This window comes from Cucumis melo, chromosome 11 (genome assembly GCF_025177605.1).
Source record: "Cucumis melo cultivar AY chromosome 11, USDA_Cmelo_AY_1.0, whole genome shotgun sequence".
In the NCBI taxonomy this organism is placed as follows: domain Eukaryota; kingdom Viridiplantae; phylum Streptophyta; class Magnoliopsida; order Cucurbitales; family Cucurbitaceae; genus Cucumis; species Cucumis melo.
Genome location: NC_066867.1, coordinates 907735 through 922024, shown reverse-complemented (window position 1 = coordinate 922024; position 14290 = coordinate 907735). Strand labels below are relative to the sequence as shown.

General features: G+C 37.7%; 1 protein-coding gene across 2 annotated transcripts; it reads left to right on the top strand.

The window, feature by feature from the left end:
- Positions 1–7418: 7418 nt before the first annotated feature.
- LOC103499666 (terpene synthase 10-like) lies at positions 7419–13714 on the top strand. 2 transcript variants are annotated; one of them, XM_008462710.3, is made up of 8 exons: positions 7419–7569; positions 8801–8956; positions 9535–9802; positions 9897–10275; positions 10537–10755; positions 10839–10977; positions 12441–12689; positions 13125–13714. In XM_008462710.3, exons 1-8 carry the CDS (start codon positions 7465–7467, stop codon positions 13413–13415), a joined length of 1806 nt encoding a protein of 601 aa, XP_008460932.2. In that variant the 5' UTR covers positions 7419–7464; the 3' UTR covers positions 13416–13714. The 2 variants fall into 2 exon arrangements, with proteins under 2 accessions (XP_008460932.2, XP_008460931.2); XM_008462709.3 differs by having other exon boundaries at positions 9894–10275.
- The last annotated feature ends 576 nt before the right edge of the window (positions 13715–14290 follow it).

The following is a 14290-nucleotide window of genomic DNA, read 5'->3' as shown; positions in this document are numbered from 1 at the left end:
AGTCGTAGTCTTTCACCAACTCAAGCCACCTCCTCTGCCTCATGTTCAACTCCTTCTGGGTGAAGAAGTACTTCAGGCTCTTATGATCGGTGTAAATCTGAATCTTCTCACCGTACAGATAGTGCCTCCATATCTTCAGTGCAAAGACCACAGCTGCCAATTCCAAGTCATGGGTAGGGTAGTTCTGCTCATGGATCTTCAACTGGCGGGAGGCATAAGCAACTACCTTACCCTGCTGCATCAGGACACAACCTAGTCCCTTCTTGGAGGCGTCACTATAGATTACAAAGTTTCCCGAACCATCGGGCACTGTCAGGACCGGTGCAGTCACTAGCTTCTGTTTGAGCTCCTGAAAGCTCTTCTCGCAAGCTGGGCTCCAGACAAAAGGGGTTCCCTTCCTGGTCAACTGGGTCAACGGGCTGGCTATACGTGAGAAGTCTTCCACGAACCTCCTGTAGTAACCCGCCAAGCCCAGAAAACTTCGAATTTCACTAACCGTGGACGGTCGAGTCCAGTTGGTCACCGCTTCAATCTTTGCGGGATCTACTGAAACTCCCTCACTGGAAACCACATGGCCAAGAAATGTCACCTTCCTTAACCAGAATTCACACTTGGAGAACTTGGCATACAACTTGTTGGCTCGAAGGGTCTCCAAAACTTGGTGTAAGTGCTCCTCGTGCTCAGCCTCAGTTTTTGAGTAAATGAGGATGTCGTCAATGAAGACTATGACGAACGAGTCTAGAAACTCCTTAAACACCCTGTTCATCAGATCCATGAATACTGCAGGAGCGTTAGTCAAGCCGAAAGACATCACAACGAATTCGTAATGTCCGTACCTCGATCGAAAGGCCGTCTTGGGGATGTCACCGTCCCTAATCCTCAACTGGTGATAGCCTGATCGCAGGTCGATCTTGGAGAAGACGGTGGCTCCCTGCAACTGATCGAACAGGTCATCAATCCTGGGCAAGGGGTAGCGGTTTTTGACTGTCACCTTGTTCAGCTCTCGGTAGTCAATACAAAGGCGCATTGACCCATCCTTCTTCTTCACGAACAATACTGGGGCTCCCCAAGGCGACACACTGGGCCGGATGAAGCCTTTGTCCAGCAACTCCTGTAATTGGACCTTCAACTCCTTTAGTTCGGCTGGAGCCATTCTGTAAGGGGCCCTCGAGATAGGAGCAGTGCCCGGCTCTAACTCGATGGCGAAGTCTACCTCTCTGGGGGGCGGAAGTCCTGGGAGTTCGTCTGGGAAAACGTCGGGGTACTCTCTTACCACGGGTTCGGAGGATAGGGAAACTTCTGGCTCTCTCACATCCACTACGCTTGCCAAAATACCCCAAGTACCCTGGCTGAGTAGTTTACTGGCCTTCATGGCTGAGATGACCTTGGGTATACATACCATACCTGCCCCCCTGAATTTGAAACTAGCCTCGGAGAGAGGGTTGAAAACAACTTCCTTGCCATAACAGTCTATATTGGCATGGTTGGCTGACAGCCAATCCATGCCTAGTATCACATCAAAATCCTGCATGTCTAACACTAGCAAGGTCACGTCTAACATACGATTCGCTATCTCTACCCGACATGCCTTTATTTGTTCTTTGGACAACAGGACCTCCCCAGATGGAGTAGAAACCGACAAAACACTACCCAAAGGCTCTACCTCTAAACCCACATGCTGAACGAAAACGGAGGATATAAACGAGTGGGATGACCCAGAGTCAAATAGCACAAAAGCATAGTGCCCCAAAATTGGGAGCGTACCTGTCGCCACAGTGCCAGCTCGCTCGGCCTCCTGCCGGGTAGTGGCGAAAACTCTCCCCTGCTGGGCCGCAGAAGGCTGGGGCGGTGTCGTCTCAAAGGGTTTCCGAGGACACATATCAGCAGTGTGCCCCGGCTGTCTGCACCTAAAGCAGACTCCACTTCCAGCCAAGCAACGACCTCCGTGGACTCTCCCGCAGGTAGTACAAGCGGGTAGCTCTCTCAGAGTCCTCCCGGCTGCTGCAAGCTCCCGTCGGTGTCTCTGGAAGACACCTCCTGACCTCAGTGTTCGCTGCGGTGCTACGTCAGGCTGCGTCTCAACCTTTCTCTTCTGTCCCAAGGCTGACCCTCTGCCGGCAGCCTTAGACGCATCGGCTCTCTCAGGCAGGCTCAAATCCAGTGCTATACGTAGTGCATCAGCATGCGTGGCTGGGCGGAGGGCTCTGACAATGCCCTGAAGGTCTAGCCTGAGTCCTCTAACAAATTTCTCCGTCCTGGCAGCCTCATCTCTTACCATATCGGGAGCAAAGCGGGACAGCATATCGAACTCGGCGTCGTACTGCTCCACCGTCATGTCGCCTTGCTCCAAGTTTAGGAACTCTTGCAGCTTGGCGTGCTTCACATTGGCGGAGAAAAACTTAGCATAGAAGTTCTCCTTGAACTGCTCCCATGTTATTTTGCTTACATCGCCCCCTAGCATTCTCTCCGCGGTCTCCCACCAGGCGGTGCCCCTGTCCTCCAAGAAGAAGACTGCACACTGCACCTTCTGTTCTTCTGGGCACTTCATGTACCGGAAAATAGTCTCTATGGACGTCAACCACATTTGGGCCTTTGTGGGGTTGTCCATGGATCCGTCAAAGGTCTTGGGATTTTACTTCCTGAAATCCCGTAAGTGTTTCGCCTCGGCCGACAGTTGAACTGGTACTGGTTGAGCTTCCTCAGGGGCTGGAGGAGCGACGGCCTGAGCCTGAACAGGGGCGGCCTGGGCCTGAGCAGGGGCGGCCTCGGCCTGAACAGGGGCGGCCTGGTTCTGCTGGGCGGCAAGGAAAGGCGCCAAAGCAGCTTGCAGCATGTCCTGATAACGCTGCTCCATTGCGGCGAGATCCGCCTGGGTGACCGGTGCGTTTGGGTCGACTGCCGGTGCAACAGGTGGCGCCTCCGGCTGGCCACGACCGGCTCCTCTGCCTCCCCTACCACCTCCTCGGCGTGTACCTCTACGTGGCGGCATTCTCCCTAAAATTCACCAACAAACTTCTCACCACAAGAACTTAACACCCTATATCTAGGTCTTAGACTATTCAGGCAAAATTGTAATCTTAACATTAGCAAGGCTTTAGACATACCTGGCGAGTGCCGAAGGACCGTATAGCCATAGGGTGAAGTAAAACCAAAAACAAAAATGACTTACATCGTAGGTCAGTCTACAGAACCTAAAACACTGTGCTCTGATACCAACTGTAACGACCCAACTCCTTATACTGAATCGAAGTCATTACTCAATATAGAACAAGTGGTTTAAGTCATAAAATTTTATTAAGAGCATACGGTTCAAGAAATTCATTTATAAAAGCATAAACAAGGTAGTCGTGCAAAAATGTAAAAACGTTCTGAAATCCTACTCGGGCCCTATCTACATAAAAGATAGTGAAAAATAAAAAAATACTTAAACTCAAATGCTAAAATCTGAAATAAGAAATAAGCGGAAGCGGTAGTCCCTATGGCCCTCCTCGGTCTCACTTCGGGTCGCTCGCCAGTTTGCCCTTGCCCTTGCCTCGTCCTCTACCTGAAAACATAAAATGGAGAGAATGAGTATAAAAATACTCAGTAAGGGACCCACTACTAGTCCCACTAGGTGCCTGTTAACTTCCTGTTAGAGTCCTGATAACTGGTACCCAATCTCTGGCACGTTCCCGAACACGTGCAATCATGCGCTCCCGTAGGAACGTAACTCTGGTCTTCGGTGCCCGGGGACACCTAGGACAGTCGGGATGCGAGGACCCCGTCGAGTCACTCGAGTCATGTCTATATCATGCTAGACTGGCGTCCCGTCGGACCACACAGTCCTCAACAGGTGGTGATCCCGAAGGACACCCATGCAGGTACGACTCTAACAGAATCAAGCTAACAGGTACCCTAATTGCAGTATACATACACATGGCATCAGCATATAACATGTCACATAATCATTTCTACATTCTCCGTCCCGACATTCGTCGTAAGCATAATGGATCTTGCCACACATAACAGGCTATAGCACAACTATATCGTCATTTGCATCATACTAGCGTTTATTTCAGGCATCATACTGTCAAATCCTCAATATGCAACATAGGGCATACACAGTCTCATACTTCAAACATGAAACTAGTAGTAGAATCTCTTACCTGGAGATTCACTCGACGAGTCCTAACCGCAAGACACGTGTGCTTTCCAAGCAACGGGATCCTAAATATTTAATAACGCCAAAGTTCGTAAATAAGTCACCAACGGCTAACGGTTAAAACTCGGTTGAAATAACTTACCCCAGAAAAGGTTGCAGTGGTTGAGCCCCTACTGAAGAAAATCTCCCGCTGCAGCAGTTACTCGGTCCAAGACGTTCCTTAGGAAAAATAATTTAATTTAGTCCAAATTAAATTATTTAGCGCCCAAAACATTGGGTCGTATTGGGGAAATGCCCAAAATAAATACTTAATTTACCAAAAATAGGTGGGAGGAGCCAAAATAAGCTTGGCGGCTCGGCTGGAAAATAGGGCAGGAACCGGCTCGGCTTGGAGGCTGGAGATCGGCTCGGCTCGCGGTGCAGACAGGCGCGGCTCAGCTTGGACAGGAACTACGCGTGCGGCTCGGCTTGCAACAGGAGGGAGACGCGGCTCGGCTACGCAGAAGCGCGCGGCGCGGCTCACACGCGGGTGCACGCGGGCGCGGGTCGGTTTCCGGAATACGGCGCGCGTTGGCTCGGGTCGCGGAGCGGGTCTTCGGTCGGGTCTGATCTTCGCGCAGAGTGACGCTGACTTCCGGACTCGGGTTGCGCGACGGGTTGCGGTGGTCCGGCTTAAATGCGGCTTCGCTCGGCGGCTGCGGACGGGGGCTGCTCGGCGTCGAAACGAAGCGACGCGATTCGGCTTCGGCTGGCCGCCACGATTCGGCTTGCAGACGCGATGGGCTTCGGCTTCGGCTTGCGACTCCCGACTGAAGGCGGCTTCGATCCTTGGCGTGCGGCGGCTTCGATCCTTGGCGCGCGGCGGCTCGACGTGGACCGATCTTCGACGCTGCTGGGAGACCGGCGTGGTGACCTACGGCGGTTGACTAGCGGCGGCGGCGGCGGCGGCGGCGGGGGAGATTGGGATTTAGGGTTTTCTTCTTTTTTTTTTTTTTTCACTTCTTGGGGAAGAGGTGAACTACACGCTTTCCAAAGCCCCCTTTTATAAAAGAATTAATACTAAATAAAAAACATAAATATTATTTCTTTTATCCCCCCTTTTTTTTTTCTTCCTACTTTAGTCCAAATAACAACCAACTTAACAAATTAAATCACCCACAAAAATCTCTAAATCTTCATTAATCACAAGTAAAAATTTCCTCAATTCGAAAGAAATTTCAAGAATTTTACTCTTAAGACGATAAAAAGGGAAGACAAATTTGGCGGGGCGTTACAATTTTGGAGTTAATTATCTTAATTTTGTTTAATTAGCTTTAATTAGCTATATAAATGTCTAAGATCTTGTGCATTTAAGGCATTTATTTAGAAAAGATAATGGAAATAAAGATATATGTATATATTTGGTATTATATATATATCCTAAAAGAAAAAGGAAATAATAATAATAAATATTATTGTTATTATTTGGGTCTATAAATAGCATTGGAATGCTTAAGTTAGAAAGTAAAGAAAAAAGAAAAAGGTTCTTCATCTTCTTCTCTAAGATAACTCTGTTGTCGCCGCCTCACCAGTTGTATTTAAGATTGGTCTCTTTGGAAGCTTGAGGATTTAAAGTGATGAATTTTTTCCATCATGGATAAGAGGATTTTCAACCTCCATTTGAGTAACCTTGGTAAGCAAATGAAATTAAATTAATATTTTATTAATTTAATTTTGGATCGATTTGAGGTTTCTTTAAAGGTTCAATTAACTAAATTTTTAAGATTTAAATTTTGGATTTTTCCCAATCAAGGTTGAATTGCCCTCTTGTTTGAGAAGTTAATTATTTTGGGAGAATTTTTTGATGTTAGCCAATTGCTAATTTTATTAATTAAGATACTGAGTTTTTCTTTTATGATTAGGATCAAGTTAATTGGAGAATTTTTACTGTCAACTAGGGAGTACCTTGTTTGGCTAAAATCTTCAGGTAAGAGATTCTCCTACTAGACCTAATTATGGTTATGCATTGATGGTAGCTAAAATGCATAATTCATTATATTGATTGATGATGATGACTGAGACTATTATGTTGATAATTGTTGATGCTGAGGTTGATGCATGATATATTAATCACATGATTAAGGACGTTAAGATTAATACTCATGCCATGTTATGATGTTATGTTATGCTACATGCTATGAATAGGGTGTTCTGTTAACTTTGTCTATTAGAGTTGTACCTGCATGGGTGTCCTTCGGGATCACCACCTTTTTAGGATTGCATAGTCCGACGGGACCACTAGTCTGACATTGATATAGACATGATTCGAGTGATTTGACGGGATCGCTCGCAGCCCGATTGTCTTAGTGTTTCCTTCGGGTACATTACAAACTAGTTTGTCTTAGGTGTTCCTTTGGGATCACCGAAGACCAGTTATGTTCCTCCGGGATCACATGTTGCACGTGTTCGGGAACGTGCCAGTTTTTGGGTACCACTTTTCAGGACTCTAATGAGAAGTTAACAGACACCTAGCGGGACTAGTAGTAGGTCCCTTACTGAGTATTTGTTTATACTCACTCTTTCTATGTTTAATATTTCAGGTAAAGGTAAAGGTAGAGGAAAGCTGGCGAGCAATAGAGAAGAATCCGTGACATGCCATATGGGGACTCAGTTTGGCTTCCGCGTCTATGTTTCAGTGTTTCAGCATTACATTTTTAATGAAAATTTAGTCTTCCCCCGTTTAAAAAAAAAGTGTCTTTTGTCATTGTTTCTTTTTAGTAATGACCTCAGCTTAGTATAAAGAGTTGAGTCGTTACATATAGAGTACAAATTCAATTGTAGATCCCACAATTCGTCACGATTATGAAATATATATAAACATATAAATAATAAATATAATCAAATGGGTCAAACTTTATCAGATAACCACCGATGAACTATACGTTTATCTTAAAGTAAAGATGACTTAATTAAGTACATAGCAAATTCTTATATGTATTTGAAAAGTTGCAAGACTTGTAAATTCCATCAAATTTTAAGGAAGCATAAGTCATAATAAGAAGAGGCCATTTTTGCACCGACGCTAGTTTCTGCTGTAAATTTCCATCAAATTTTAAGGAAAATAAGAAGAGGCCATTTTTGCACCCACGTTAGCTTATGATCACAAACCACAAGTTAATAAATAAACACACTTGAAAATTTCATAAGGTTGTTCAAATAAGTGCCAACCAATCCTTCAAAAGAATATATATATATATATATATATATATATATAATGATCATTCTAAAAACACAGCCTTTCACAAAAAGTTAACAGACAGAAAAGAAACCAAAATATCCTTTCAATGGCTCTTCTCCACCTTCCCCTTCCTTCTACCTTCAAGTTTCATTCTCCTTTGGCCAATGGAGCTCGTGGACCATCTTCGAACTATCGACCTTCTTCTATAAGGGTAATATATATTTATGTGTATACTTTAATCATTTGTGTAGTTTTCTTTAGTGCTTTTTTTTTTTTTTTGTGTGCAAAACTACCTCCTTTCAATTATCATGAATATAGCTCATTGAAATGAATTTTTACTACCAATTTCGTGATGAGATTTGATCACTTAGTCACACATATCCACAAAAACAAAGTTTAAAAAACAATCGCACGATTTTTAGCCTATTTCAGAAAAAAAAAAAAAGTGAACTTAATAAATTTTCTTTTGAGTTCAACCACATATGTGAGAGGGAGTGTAATGAATAGACAACTATTGAATACCTTCTATCAACCTCAACTAGAGATGGTAACATCAACTATACAAAATTTTACAATAATAGGGGTGGAAAGCCCATTGACTTCACACGTAGATGTTAAATATATAACTCAACTATCACCAGCTTCAAACAATATTACTATACAACTCAACTCTTCCTCTTCTTAAATTATATCTTAGACTTCAAAACTCTACTCATTGCTTTTAATAGCCCTTGACAACTATATCTATATTTAGTATGAAAGAGAACTCAAATTAAATGTACATTCAATGAGCAAATTTTATGATAGTATCCATATATATAGCAACCACCTATCACTTTTCATCAACATATATTATAAATATATACAACCTTCGAAACTTGATTAAAAAAAATATTTTAAAGAATTTAAAGTAAATTTGAAAATATATATAGTAAATAAATTCAAGGCATTAGCATATATAACAAACTTTTTAAAAATATTCAGATATAATAAAATCAATCTGATCTAGTCTATCAATGATATAAGTCCACCACTGGTAGACCATATTGAGATTTTAAGAGTCTATCAGCTATAGACTGACTTTGCTATATATTTGTAATCTTTTTTTAAAAAATGTTGATACACAATTGATTATTATCCTTAAAATTTTGCTAACCATTATAGTTAATTATTCAAAAAAGTAAACATGATTTTTTGTGCACAACCTAGGGATGTGGATTGAACAACCTTCAATCTCACCAATTAGCTTTAGTCTTTTTAGCACAGTTAGATTCAAGAATTAATACTTACAACGCTCATAGTTACTAATACACACTCAGTATGCTCATTAGCATTGCATGGTTTGGCCTCATATTCCTATAATTCAATAATTACAAACAAAGAAAAGTGTTTAAAATAATATTAATTCCAAGAGTTTTCTCTGTTTATGTGACTTCTTATAGATCCCTTCCTACTTCATGATCTCTGTTGGGTTTGAATGTAAGAAGAGAATAAAAGGGCAGTATGCAAGTGAAAATGCCACTGTGAGACGATCTGCAAATTATCATCCTTCTATTTGGAAAGATGAGTTTATTCAATCCTTAAGCAGTCAATTCAAGGTTTGTGTGAATACACTTCTAAGAAATTTTCAATGCATGGTTACTCAGAATAATATCATGATATCTACCACTTTAGTAATGCTTTATTAGATTTGGATTGAAGCCTCTATTTTAGAATGACTTCAAGATGCAATAATCATAAAACACACGTTGTATAAAATAGCATTTAAGCACAGAAAAATAGAATATCAAGAATAAAATAATTACATATATAATATAAAAGTTGGTAAAAAACTAAAAAACCAACCCCTAGCATAAAAACTAATAATTACTATTAGTTGCTATTAATGAATATAACTGATAGCTACTATCATTAATAGCTTTTAATTTGAAAATATGTTATCAACTTCTATATCATTGGTAGCTGCTATTATTAGTGGTTCTGCTATCAATTTGAGAAATGTGCAATCTATTGCTATCATTATTAATAGCTGTTATAAGTGATAAAAACACAACATTTAACAAGTTGCCTGATTAATATTTGCTATATTTATAAATAATATTTTAAAATTGTGCTATATTTCCTTTCGACCATAAATGTTCTAACAAGATCTCATTTGACTTGAAATCATGTCTAGGGAGTAACATATGGCAAACGATTAAATCCCTTGATCGGAGAAGTTAAAGCCATGCTTAAAAAAGCACCAAGTGAAGATTCATTAGAGCAATTGGAACTCATTGACACCTTACAAAGACTTGGAATATCATACCACTTTGAGAGTGAAATTAAACATGTACTCAAAACATTATACAATAAAAGAGATCTTGATGACAATAAAAAGGATCTTTATGCCACTTCTCTTGAATTCAGACTATTTAGACAACATGGATTTGAGATTTCTCAAGGTAAATTACATACAATATTGTAGTAGTCATATTTCACATTCTTATCTTATTAATTTATTATTATTTTTTTTTATATTTTTTTCAATTGTAGAAGTTTTCAGTGACTTCAAGGATGAGATAGAAATTTCCGATAATATATCCTTTTTGGGGGATATAAATGGAATTTTATCTTTATATGAAGCATCATTCTTATCGTTTAAAAATGAAGACTTTTTAGAAAAAGCAAAATGTTTTGCTATCAATTATTTAGAGAAGTATATGAGAAGAACAAGGGTGGATGAAGTTGATATGGCCATGATAAAGCATGCTTTGGAACTTCCATTGCATTGGAGGACATCAAGAATGGAGGCAAGATGGTTCATTGATATATATGAAAGAAAAAAGGATATGAATCCTATTCTTCTTGAAATGGCGAAATTAGATTTCAACATGTTACAATCTATCTACCAAGAAGATCTTAAATCTGCATCAAGGTAAGAACATGAGTTAATTACTTTCAAGAGTTGAAGACAATTTAAAACTTGCATACTAATGACATTTGTTGTAGTTTGTAGGTTTTTTTTTTTTAATATTGTTTTGAAGGATTTTTAATATATTGTTGTCAAAATCTTGTTATTTTTTTGGTTATTTCATTTCTTTTTCTATTTTATGATCTCTACTATTCTTAATCCTATTCTTGTTTTTCTAATTTTAACATATTCATATTTATTGATTTTTTTTTTATACATGTAAAGTTGGTGGACGAGCAGTCGACTAGGGGAAAAGTTGAGCTTTTCAAGAGACAGATTAATGGCAAATTTTTTATGGACAATAGGTACTGGATTTGAACCCGAGTTCTCATATTCTAGAAGAATGATCACAAAGATCAATTCATTCATCACAATACTAGATGATATTTATGACGTTTATGGCACGTTGGATGAACTTGACCTCTTTACAAATGCTATAGAGAGGTGAATCCCTCAGCTGGCATTTTTGTGTTTTTCTAATTTCAACTAATTTTAATTTGTCATATTTTTCAAATTTATGATTTTAGATGGGATGTTAATGCAATTGATGAGATTCCTTATTACATGAAAGTGTGTTTTCTTGCTCTTCATGATTCTATCAATGAGATGGCTTTTCAAGTATTCAAGGACCAAGAAGTTGATGTCATCCAATACCTTCATAATGTGGTAAGAAGATTAAAATTTCTCACATTTCTAAATTTTTGTAATATAGAATAGATATGGGTTAAAAAATTGAAGTCATGTTAATAACTATTTTGGTTTTTGTTTTTGTTTTTTTTTGTTTTTGTTTTGAAAAGTTAAGTTTATAAACGCTACTTCCTCTCGTTCTATTGATTACGTTTCAAATTTTCACAACTCAAAATTGAAGATCAAAGCTACACTTAGTAATCATTTGTTTTTTTTTATATATAGTTTTTAAAAATTAAGCACCTTTTTGCTCATTTTTTTTATAATGATATTTGCATATTTCTCAAGTACAATAATTGAATTCTCGACTAAGTTTCAAAGATGAAAACAAAATTTTAAAAGTTACTTTTTTAGTTTTCAAAATTTATAGCTTGGTTTATTTTAAACCATTGGTAAAAATTAGATAACAAAGGAAGAAATTTGAAAGTTGAAAGTAGTGTTTATATGTTTAATTTTTAAAAACAAAAACAAAAAACTAAAATAGTTATCAAACGGGATCTTAGTTTCTAGTGTTTGAAATCTAACTAAGTCCATTTGAAGAAAAACACACCGTTAACTTGATGTCTTAATTAAGCTAATATTAAGGCTAATAACTGAAGAAACAATATGAGTAACTGAAAGCAGAAATAATAACAGAATACAAGAAAATTGGTGGCCCATTTCGATGTCACAACATCTACATCTAAGGGGGTCTGATCAGATCTATACGAAGAGATCATATATTGTCTTATGAAATAGTTCATGAGTACAAGATTATTGTCAACTATACAAACATCAACATATGATATAGAATAATCTTGTACACAGTCAATCCAAGTTTTATAGATACAACGTTCTTGGATTATTCTACTCTGAACCATTCTCATGAATATCAGAGAATGCTCCCCCTAAGTGAGATATCATAAATCAGTATCATAATTCTGTCAAGCATTCCTTTGACCCTTTACAATCTCTTCACTACTATTTTCTCAACACTCGACAAAAGCAACAACCTTGCACATAAAAGACCAAGACAAACCACAAAACCAACCCAAAAGAATTTAGTGGAATCCAAACAACCCAAAACCACTAAACTTTGCTTAGTTAGGATATAAATAAAAACACTAACCAATTACTTAAATAAATAAAAGAAATGGGACCAACCGAACATAACACTATTTACTCTTACCTTTACTTGCAATGATTTGTGTCGTTCTTAATTAAAATAGTCGAATTTTTAGCCAAATTCTAAGGATAAGAACAAGCTTTGATATTTTTTTTTTATATAGTTTTAAAACTTAGCATGATTTCTTAAAACATTGATATAAAACGTAGATAATCAACTAGATGAAAATAATGTTTATGGCTTAATTTTTTTTAAGAAAATACTAAAATTAAAAAATTTGTATATTCACTAACACATAAATATTATTTCTTTTTCCGAAAAAAAATGGTAATTAAAGTGGATAGGTTTGTGCAAATCCTATTTGCAAGAAGCAAAGTGGTATCATAGCAATTACAAACCAACACTTGAAGAATATATGGACAATGCATGGGTTTCCATATCCGGACCTGTCATTTTAGTCCATTCATATGTCTTTGCAACATCTCATATAGCAAAGGAGGAGTTGGAGAGCTTGGACAAAACCAATGACATAATTCGTTGGTCCTCCACAATCTTACGACTTGCAGACGACCTAGCAACATCATCGGTACGTGAACAATAACATCTTCATTGCATATGTAGAATAGTATTTAGGTACAACTCATACTTCATCGCTAGCTAATTTTCATGCATCGTTGCTCTTAATGGTATATTACATGGTAAGAAATATATCAGAAGTATTGATTTTCTTAAGGAAAATGTTATCTGGCAGATATTGATTGGATAAGTATTGTAAACATGTATATATATTTAAAGTTATTAAGGGGAAAAAATTAGAAGGAAATATATAGGACTTAAAGTAAAATTTAGCAAAAACATGGCTTATACTTATATGTTTCTTTTACTTTTATAACACTACATATATTATGAAGGTTGTTGGATATATATAGATCATTGCAATCAAATTTTTGTCATGGAGAAAGGAAACCCCAAGTTTAATTATATTGATTGATATATTCCGATGATTATTTTCTCTCTTTAGGACGAGTTAAAAAGAGGCGACGTCCCAAAATCAATCCAATGTTACATGAACGACACTGGAGTTTCAGAGAATGATGCTCGTAATTACATAAAACATTTGATCAATGAGACATGGAAGAAGCTAAATGAATCCGAAGCTGAAAATATTGCTTTGTCTCAAGTTATCATTCAAATGTCTAAGAATCTTGCTCGAATGGCTCAATGCATGTACTTAAATGGAGATGGATACGGTATAGAACAAGAAACAAAAGATCATGTATTGTCTTTAATTATTCACCCTATTCCAATTTAATTTGCTTTAAAAGGTGAACTTCATGAAGGTGATCAATGCTTAAAAGGTATATCAAGTAAGGCCTATACATCACTAAATGTTAGTTCACCTTGATATTAATTTGTCAACACAAGAACTTAGTTCAATTGCATTTGGTATCGAAAACCAAAAGGTTCCAAGTTCAATAATCCTCAAACCCCAATTTATACTTAAATAAAAATCTTTAAATAAATTTAATGTAAAACATTTTTGGATCGTGTGTGGACTTATTCTCATGCATATAAAATGATATGATAGCCATGAAGATGTTGTAGATACCATATTTTATCCATTTATTTATTTACTTTTATTTATTTTATTTTATTTTTATAAAAGAAAATTTGGTTTGCATTTAACTTTTTTTAAAAAAATAATAAGAAAACAAAACAAAATAGAAAGAAAAAAAACTTAATCTCTGGATTTCCCTCCTAGTTTTTCCTTCAACCACTTCCTGCCTCCCCCACTTTCCCTCCCACGATTTCTGTTCCTTTCATAACCATTCTGCGACTTTTCCCACGTAGTCCCACAATTCATGTGCTTTCTACCCACTCTAAGCAAACTAACTCATTCTCCTATAAATAAAAATCCCAAGAGGAATCAAGGGAGGGTACGTTGAGATTTTCTTTTGTTTTGTTTGAATTTCTTTGAATTGAGTTTAAATTTGGCTTCAAATCTATTAGATTTACGGTTTAGTGTCTAATATTAGATTTATTTTAGTTGAATTCTTGGTTGATTCTAGTTTTACTTTGCCTTTTATTAAATTTGTTGTTGTGTTTATTAAATTTTTTTCATTACATATTGATTGAGTGGTTGGGTTTGATATTAATTGGTTATGTTAATTGTTTTGCTCATTTTTC

What these genes read in the sequence shown, in the direction of transcription:
- LOC103499666 (XM_008462709.3), top strand. Translation starts at nt 7,465, where the DNA reads ATGGCTCTTCTCCACCTTCCCCTTCCTTCTACCTTCAAGTTTCATTCT. An exon ending in CCTTAAGCAGTCAATTCAAG is followed by an intron (nt 8,957 to 9,534) that starts GTTTGTGTGAAT and finishes AATCATGTCTAG; the next exon opens with GGAGTAACATATGGCAAACG. An exon ending in TCCAATACCTTCATAATGTG is followed by an intron (nt 10,978 to 12,440) that starts GTAAGAAGATTA and finishes TGGTAATTAAAG; the next exon opens with TGGATAGGTTTGTGCAAATC.